The following is a 9,828-nucleotide window of genomic DNA, read 5'->3' as shown; positions in this document are numbered from 1 at the left end:
TGTAATTGACTACTGGAGTGTTGTCCTACACTGAATGTGTTGTTATTGGAATAGTGATGGTGTTGATGAGTTATTAGTAAGTTAAACTTGTTTTGTTGTCGAGTCTTGGACTTGACATGCTGTGCTAAGCGTGCCTGATCTGTACAGTCCAACACTTGCTGAAGTGTGGTCTGATCTAGACACGTTGTTAGTTTCTGTTTAATGTGCTCTTCTTTGGCCTTCAAGGCCTCAATAGTAAAATTGGTCTGTCTCACCCGTTCATTCAGCAGCTGGGTTTGTGCCTTCTGAAGGATCTTGCTTGCCCGGTGCCCGCTGACCGAAGATTTTAGTTCCAGGCTCTTGGGAATGATGCCACTTTGTCGACATCTGAGGTTGAATCGCAAATGGTTCCTGTAGTCTGCCCTCTTCCTTGCTGTTTTCTCAAACTCTCTAACTAGTTTGAGGCAATCCTGGCCAAAGTGGTTCAAAATATCCTGATGCATGCTCAATAATCCAGGTAGAAAAATCTAAAAAAGTTAAATCTGGTCCTCTGGACATTCAAAAAAACAAAACAAAGCAAATCAACAATAAAAAAATGTAGAAACGTTTCGTCTCTCATCCGAGAGACTTCCTCAGTCTGAGGAGCTGTATTCAGCTCAGTCTCTTAAATAGCACCGTCTCAGAGTGGATCAACCAGTTTTGCTGCTGACAACCAAAACCAGCTGATCACATGCTCAAGAAGGACCATCAGCCTAACAATGGATCATTAGCACCTGATGGCTGTTTACTGTTCACAGAGGGCTGAGTGATACTAGCAATCACAGCATTGTAAGAGGGGGACAGTTGAACCCGGAGGCCTCCACCCCTGTTTAACGATGGACGATTTCTTTTCACAAAGATGGCCTCCTTTACTCCTCTCTCAAACCATCGTTCCTCTCTGTCCAGGATGTGAACATCTTCATCCTTGAAAGAGTGACCACTGACCTGGAGATGAGTGTAGACCTCAGAGTCCTGGCCTGATGATGTTGATCTTCTGTGCTGGGCCATCCTTTTGGAAGTCTTTTAGATAAAAGATGAAATGTTTCAACAAAGAAGAGTCTGTCCAGAGGACCTGACTCCAACTTGTTAGATCCATTCTAGATGTTAAGCTGGAAAAATTTTCATTTTGTTTAATTTTCACCCCCACCCCAAATTATCTGTTTAATACATCCATCCATCCATCCATCCATTATCTTTTACCCGCTTCTTCCATTTTGGGTCACGGGGGTCGCTGGTGCCCATGTCCAGCAATCACTGTGCGAGGGGCGGGGGACACCCTGGACAGGTCTCCAGTCCATCACAGGGACACATAGAGACAAACGAGACAAACAACCATTCACTCTCTCACTCACACCTAGGGACAATTTAGAGTTACCAATCAGCCTAACATGCATGTTTTTGGTCTGTGGGAGGAAACCGGAGTACCTGGAGAAAACCCACCCATGCACGGAGAGAACATGCAAACTCCACCCAGAAAGGCCCCTGGACCGGGATTTGAACCAGGGACCTGCTCACTGAGAGGCAGCAGCTCTACCAGTTGCGCCACCGTGCTGCCCCCTGATTAATTCATTACTACTTTTTTTATAAAGCACTTCAGTAAACAAGACGGTTGGTCGAAGTGCTGATAACACATGAAAGCAAACATCAAAACAATAAAATCAACTGAAAGAGCAAAAGTGTTGGTAATTTAAACAGTTTAAATTAGTGCTAAGTCATCTTTTGCCTCAATTTATTAAATAATATTTTCATCCAGATGCTCCCTGACCACTTCAGATATTTTTTTCTAATTTTAATCATAAATCAAAACATTTTAGGTCAAATTAGAAAAATAAACTATTTGTCATTGTTTGCTATAGTTATTGTAGTATTCTATTCTTTACATTCATTTTAATCTAGCATCTCAGCTGACCATGCTTATACTGTATATGGTCTCTTGTAAGGAAAATTATTCACATAATTATGGGGCAATTAAGATTGACGCAAAAGAAAATAAATTATACTTTGTAACTATTAATAATAATTATAACCATAACCCATGATTTTTTTCATTTTTTTAATGTTTAATTTGAATTAATTCACAAATTAATTCATAATTTATAATAAATATATGTTATAAAGTTTCCCCTTCATGCAACAAATGTCCTGCAGCATTTGGATTGTTATCAGTGTTTTTGAATGGATAAACGTGGAGAAACATGTTTAGAAAAGACCTGTGAGGATGAGGTCTAAACTCTGGAACAAGTCAAGCTGTGTTGGTTGTCTTCTAGCTCGTGTGTTGACTTTTCTTGTCCTCTGCAGTTGGTTTCTACTCGTCTGTCTTTGGTGCCATGCAGCTTCTCTGTCTGGTGACATGTCCTCTGATTGGCTACATCATGGACTGGCGGATGAAAGAATGTGATGAGGAATACCCAAACATGCAAACAAGCAAGAGGTATGAAATGATTTATCTGAATAGAACATTAATAATGTAGGTTTTGTGCATCTCTTTGCTGCTGAACATCAGACAGAGCATCAGGCGGTTAGTGTACAAGCATGGCTCTAATTATTAGAATTTGTCCCTCTTTATTTGTCTCAAATGACCCTTTACCAAACGTGTTTAAACTCCAGCCTTTATACTGATCCTGTAATGTTTCATGTTGACCCTGTTATAGCCTCACTTCCTCCTGACCTAAAACTATTATTTCACAATGGCTTCATAAGCCAACCAGGCACCCCAAAGAGAGACCGAACAATCCAGAAACTGACCAATGCCATCAGAGCATTCATCTTCACCAACCTACTTTTGGTCTTCTTTGGGATCATTTCTTTGATTGACAACTTGCCTATACAGGTAAGAAAATACTGAACAAGAAAATATGCTGTGCTACAGAATCCCATGTACCTCATGCTGAAACAGTAAAAAAAATATATAAATCCCACTAATGTTAAAAACTGGTACATCCTTCAAATTCTGAGACTTTTACACGTCATTAAAAAATAATCTGATCCCTACAAATTATTTTGTTCAGGTTGAGGTTCTGGGAAGTTTTTAGCATTTAGTAGTAGCTTCATTGGTGTAATTAAACCCTAGCAAACTGAGTTTGTAGAAACAAGGATACAATTTTATGCATTAATCAGTCCAAAAGTACTGGGACTTGTTCTGAGCAAATAATTCAGTTCAATTCAGTTTATTTCTAAAGCTCCAAGTCACAACAGAAGTCATCTCAGGACACTGACCAGAAACATTCATATATAAAATGTAGCAGTATGAAAATATACCTGGTTAGAGAAACGTCACTTCCTGGTGAACGAGGTAGGCAGAGTATAAAAGGAGGTGGTAATGCTTATCCTGGCACCTGTTTTCCTCCTGCTCCCACTACGTGGCTTGCAACCTGTGGAGTTTGGTTGTGGCTGAGCAGCTGATCGTGTTGTGTGTGCTGTTGTGGCCTTTGTGGGGTAGGTGTCCTCCTTTGTTGCACTATAGTTGATCTTTAGAGTGCTCATCTTGGCGTGATCGCAGGTCAACACCAAGCTTGCTGCTGTCTTCCTCCTCCTCCTGTGTGTGTCAGCAGGTGAGTAGTTGAATCCCAACTAGTGATGGGTTGATGAGGCATCATGAAGCATTTCAACACATTGCCAAACTGTATTGATACTGTGCCACTGCATACTGACACCTGCTGAAACTTAAAAATCCCTACAGGCAACCTATTTGACAGACTCAACTGACACTGATTTGATACAATAATATGATTTAAGTCATTATATTTTATAATATTTCATATTTTCATTTAAATTTAAAATATCTTTGATATTTTTAGATAAAGTCAATAAATAATGTGAACATGTATCATAACGTGAAAATATAAGTGAACTTGTGAATGAGGATTTTTCATCCATCCATCCATCCATTTTCTTTACCCGCTTATTCCATTTTGGGTCACGGGGGTCGCTGGTGCCCATGTCCAGGAATCACTGTGCGAGGGGCGGGGTACACCCTGGACGGGTCTCCAGTCCATCACAGGGACACATAGAGACAAACGAGACAAACAACCATTCACTCTCTCACTCACACCTAGGGACAATTTAGAGTTACCAATCAGCCTAACATGCATGTTTTTGGTCTGTGGGAGGAAACCGGAGTACCCGGAGAAAACCCACGCATGCACGGAGAGAACATGCAAACTCCACCCAGAAAGGCCCCTGGACCGGGGTTTGAACCAGGGACCTGCTCGCTGAGAGGCAGCAGCTCTACCAGTTGCACCATCGTGCTGCCCGATTTTTCATTCAATCAACCTTTATTTCTACAGGTAAATCCCATTGAGCCTCCAGGACTCATTTACAAGAGAGACCTGATTTCAACAAAGAAAGATGACAACAATGGACAACAGCAACAACAATAATCAGTTATAAAAAGTCATACAATTTTTGTATTTTTTTTTTACAAATAGGTAGGCCAAATAAAAAAAGGATGCTTGTGGACTGGGATTGTTCTTTTTTAACAAATTTTTATTCTAAAAAAAAAAAAAAGTTTGGCTGGCAGTCCTTCAGGATGAAAATCAGCAGAGCCTCATCCAACATCTGCTTCCTGGAAGCTTGATGGTTAGAAATGAGATAAAGAATAAATTAAGAAGAATTAATTATCAATAAAGCAACTGTGAGTAAGTTATATAATTGTTGTATACCTGAGTTTACCCTGGATGTATCTGGGACTTATTCTTGTGCCTGGCCCTATAAAGCAGTGATCCTCACTATTTTATTTTATTTTATTGATTTTTTTTTTTTTTCAAAAGAGCCACATTGACATATCAAAGTCAAGGGGAGAGCCGTGATATCACCCCAAATCACTCAAAGAAAAAAAAAGAAACAACCCACCTATAAACAAAAAAGAAACAGCCAGCACATTATCTGTTTAAACAAAATGTACATTATACTGGGATGAGAAGTTGTGCTGCATGTTCTTCACTTTCTTCATGTTTTATTTGTAATTTGTTGGTGTAGCCACAGTGAGACATTCAAGATGGACGTGGGTCAGTCGGTTTCTCTGTTTTTGCTTCATAGTGTTCATGGTTGAAAATGTTGACTCACAGGTGTAAAAATTTAAGTTTTTATCTATTACCCCAGTCCCATGAAGAAAACAAGTCAGCAATAACAATGAAAACCAAAGTCCATGCTCATCAATCAATATGCTGTAATATGTGTACGGATGAAGATGCCCCCTTCACATTTCCACCTGCCCCCTCATGTAACCTTGTCTAGAACCGGCCCTGTAATTCTGCTACATCCTTCACCCCAGATGACAGCAGGTGCAGAGACACGCGCGGTCGGTAATGATCAGCTGATGCATCTGAAGTTAACAGGACTTTTTTTTTTTTACTTCTACTGGCCGGTTTGACCTGCCTCCTCCTCAACAAGTAGATTAACACAATTTTATATTTTGTATTCTTATTTAGATCTCTTTGCACTGTATGATTCGTGAAACCGCATGAGCCTGAGCCGACATGCGCAATTATTGCGCAATGCGCCAGCACATTTTAAAAGCATATTGGCTGTGCTGGTGTGTTGTTGTAACCTGTCACAAGACGAGAGCCACCATAAAGCATGGCGAGCCACATGTGGCTTGGGGAGATGCACAAGAGTATCCTCAGCACTGAGGAGGTGGATTTATTTAAATATGAAAGTTCTGTCGAACAAATGCGACATTTAACCTGCAGAAAATAATATGAATGGTAAACTAAGAGTGACTTTGAAATGAATTTGAATTCAGATAGATCAAGTGGAAACTCTAAGAACAGGAAGAAACAACAATGAAATTAAAACAAAGAGCTTATTTTCTGATATGAGATCAAAATGGTCCCACACAACAGAAACCTTTCTTTTGGTTTGAGGCTACTCCATAATTCTTGATTAATTTAATGATGACTGGCAAAAGTTCAAATATTATTTTGGCAGATGCATCTCGTTGACAGATACGCTTATAAACACAGTTTGGTGCCTCAGTGTCTGTTCGAAACAGCTCCTGTATTGGTCATGTGACTTTCTAATAGCGATACGCGCACCGACACAGGTTTTGCTTTATGAGTTTGACGCATGCGCCGACACATTGGGGTTGCCGGACCCATCACTAATCCCAACTCATTGTCAGCTTCAAATTTAATTTGAATTTGATTCAAATTCAAATTTGGTGATTAGTTGACTGAATTTTATAGGTCCTTTGCTGAGGTTGGGATCACTGCTGTTTTGTCTCTACTGAGGTTACAACTTTTGTCTCTACGGAAGACTACCAGTGTTCTGGCTTTATGGAGAACAACTGCTGTTTAGGTTCTCCAGATTATTGCACTTAATTGTCTTCAGACGCCTGTAGCTGCTTCACTGGACTTCTCCACAATGAATTGTTTGGGCCGCGGGCCCTGGACACTTGTGTCAGTGGCGTGTGTAATTAGCCACACACCTGGGTCTGGACTACAACTTTTAAACTGATTATTTGATTTGTTAAAATATTTAAAATGTATTTAAAAATTATTTATAAAAATGGAAATTAATAAACTGTTTTCTAAATTTGCAAGTCTGTCCCAGATGTCCCAAGTATTTTTGTAAGATCTACGAACCGGTGTGCCTTGTAAATCACATAATTTTAATGAGAAACACTCGGTACCACCTCATTTATGGCGTTGTTGGTAGGGCTTTGTGTATGTGTGTGTATATACATAGTACTTTTGTAAACATTTGAGACAGGTATTCTTTTGGTTTTGCTTTATATTTTCCTGGTGTTAATTGTTTTTTGTGTGCAGATTGGACTGCCTGGAGACTGAGCAGCAGTGGTTCTGTGCAGATCTTCACAAGTGTTTGGTGAGGTGTTTACAATTTTAGCCTCAGGGTGCTTTCTGCACGGTAGTAATCACAGGTAGCAGAGTAAGCTCATGGCAATTATGGAGGAAGAAATAAAGGAACTCGGAGTTAGTGGCAAGTTTTTATAGCCTGACAATGAACAGCTGCAACAAGGACAGGCTGGCCCAAGTGCTCAGCCGTCCACCTCTTCATTATTACCTGATACCTCTTCCACGCCTATTCTTCCTGTATCAGAGAGATTAATTTTTGTGCCTAGAGATAGGAAGTGTCCATCTTTAGAGGAAGGATGGGTATAGGTTTGAGTGAGTGGATAAAGTAAGTGTGGATGAGAGCCCGAGAGGCCAGGTATGAAATAAAAGGGTTGCTCTAGTGCAGAAACAGAGATACTTGAGATTTTATAGGAAATCTATTGTTGCTCAGAGTTGTATGTTGCTCTTCAGAAGGCATTCTTTTCCGGAGGACAGCCAGAGGGAGAGAGAGTCTTCAGGAGCTCTCCCTCACATTGAGGGGTCTTATGGAAAGGGTGAAGCAGCGTGCACCCACTGAGATGTCAAATGCTGGGACTCTGTTAATAGATCAGCTTGTTGAGCACATGTTGGATGGTGAGCCCATGGGGGGTCTTCCCATGGGCTCACCACCTATGGGAGGGGCCAAAGGGGTCGGGTGCAATGTGGGATGGGTGGTGGCTGAGGGCGGGGACCCTGGCGGTCTGATCCTCGGCTACAGAAGCTGGCTATTGGGACGTGGAATGTCACCTCACTGGTGGGGAAGGAGCCTGAGCGGGTGTGTGAGGTTGAGAGGTTCCGCCTAGAAATAGTCAGACTCACCTCTACGCATGGCTCGGGCTCTGGAACCAGTTTCCTTGAGAGGGGTTGGACACTCTTCCACTCTGGAGTTGCCCCTGGTGAGAGGCGCCGAGCAGGAGTGGGCATACTTATTGCCCCACATCTTGGTGCCTGTGTGTTGGGGTTCACCCTGGTGAATGAGAGGGTGGCCTCCCTCCACCTATGTGTGGGGGAACGGGTTCTGACTGTTGTTTGTGCTTATGCACCAAATGGCAGTTCAGATTATCCACCCTTTTTGGAGTCCTTGGAGGGGGTACTGGAAAGTGCACCTCCTGGGGACTCCCTTGTTCTGCTGGGGGACTTCAATGCTCACGTGGGCAATGACAATGAGACCTTGAGGGGTGTGGTTGGGAGGAATGGCCCCCCTGATCTGAACCCAAGTGGTGTTCTGTTGTTGGCATTCTGTGCTCGTCATGGATTGTCAATAACAAACACCTTGTTCAAGCATAACAGTGACCATATGTGCTCTTGGCACCAGGACACCCTAGGCTTCAATGATCGACTTTGTCATTGTCTCATCTGATCTTCGGCCACATGTCTTGGACACTCGGGTGAAGAGAGGGGCGGAGCTGTCCACTGATCACTACCTGGTGGCGAGTTGGCTCCGATGGTGGGGGAGGATGCCGGTCAGACCTGGCAGGCCCAAACGTATTGTGAGGGTTTGCTGGGGACATCTGGCAGTCTCCTGTGAGATGGAGCTTTAACTCCCACCTCCGAGAGAAGTTTGAACATGTTCCAAGGGAGGTGGGAGACATTGAGTCCGAGTGGGCCATGTTCCGTGCATCTATGTCGAGGCGGCTTACCGGAGCTGCGGCTGCAATGTTGTCGTGCCTGTCATGGCGGCAACCCTCGAACCTGGTGGTGGACACCGGCGGTGAGGGATACTGTCAGGCTGAAGAAGGAGTCCTATCGGGCCTTTTTGGCCTGTGGGACCCTGGAAGCAGCTGATGGGTACAGGCAGTCCAAGTGACTCTCATGTGAAACATCTGCCATTAAATGAAGGGCAGTTGGTATTTTTGCGTGATGTTAGTGCTGGGGGGCCTCATAAGACTCAGGACTGATGGAGCTCTGTGAAGTACAAAATGTGGAGGGCACCAAAGGAAGGCGGCTCCATTTATACTATTGTACCTGTGGATGACCAGACTAAAGTAAAACAGGTTCACCGCACCATGATATAGCCTGTGGTTGGTATCCTGATGCATGCTCAATAATCCATGTAGAAAAATCTAAAATATTTAAATCTGGTCCTCTGGACATAAAAAAAAAAAAAAAAAATGTAGATATGTTTCGTTTTTCATCCGAAAGACTTCCTCAGTCTGAGGTGCTGTATTCAGCTCAGTCTCTTAAATAGCACTTTCTCTGAGTGGATCGACCAGTTTGCTGCTGACAACCAGAACCAGCTGATCACATGATCAAGAAGGACCATCAGCCTAACAATGGATCATTAGCACACTGATGGCTGTTTACTATTCACAGGGGGCTGAGTGATACTAGCAATCACAGCAGTGTAAGAGGGGGACAGTTGAACGCAGAGGCTCCGCCCCTGTTTAATGATGGACGATTTCTTTTCACAAAGATGGCCTCCTTTACTCCTCTCTCAAACCATTGTTCCTCTCTGTCCAGGATGTGAACTGTGGTTGTTGTTCCTCCTGATCACATTCCTTCCCATGACTTACCACAAGCAGAAAAGTCACTGTCTAAGGATGAGGACCCAGTTGATTATGACCTGTTTGTGAACAGCAACCTCTGGTGGTGGCTTCTGCCTCACCCTCTAGTAGATCAGTGTCTCAAACTACATCAAGAACAAAGGCCAAAATAGTGAACTGGGTCCTTCTCAATGTGCCCCTCTAATGGCTGTACCTACCGAAGCCTCTACATCTCTGGCTGTTCCATCTGTCAGCTGTGCTGATCCAGTGGCCATACGCTGGCCCACACGTTCAACTGCTGGTCAACATTCTAATTTGCACCATCTCCCACGGCCAGAGGGAGGTGTTCATTCTGTAGGTCCTTCTGCACCTCTGTCCACTGTTTCAGCTTTGTTTAGACCCTTGAATTGATAGTATTATTTTTGATCTTTGAATCAGCCATCACCGGGTCGACAATGCGGGGGGGGGGGGGGGAGGCTTAACTCACTACCACG

At 43.0% G+C, this 9,828-nt stretch overlaps 1 protein-coding gene across 1 annotated transcript in view; it reads left to right on the top strand.

Annotated features, from left to right (window-relative positions):
- LOC119422990 (large neutral amino acids transporter small subunit 3-like) overlaps positions 1 to 9,828 on the top strand; it is a 122,059-nt gene that overhangs the window by 81,070 nt on the left and 31,161 nt on the right. Inside the window, exons 12-13 of the mRNA XM_037690400.1 lie at positions 2,317 to 2,449; positions 2,719 to 2,848. Of these exons, the coding sequence (XP_037546328.1) occupies positions 2,317 to 2,449; positions 2,719 to 2,848 (263 nt within the window). The remainder of the gene's footprint in view (positions 1 to 2,316; positions 2,450 to 2,718; positions 2,849 to 9,828) is intronic.

This window comes from Nematolebias whitei, chromosome 16, assembly GCF_014905685.2.
Source record: "Nematolebias whitei isolate Nwh7 chromosome 16, NemWhi1, whole genome shotgun sequence".
Classification (NCBI taxonomy): Eukaryota; Metazoa; Chordata; class Actinopteri; order Cyprinodontiformes; family Rivulidae; genus Nematolebias; species Nematolebias whitei.
This window is presented reverse-complemented; position numbering and strand designations above follow the sequence as displayed.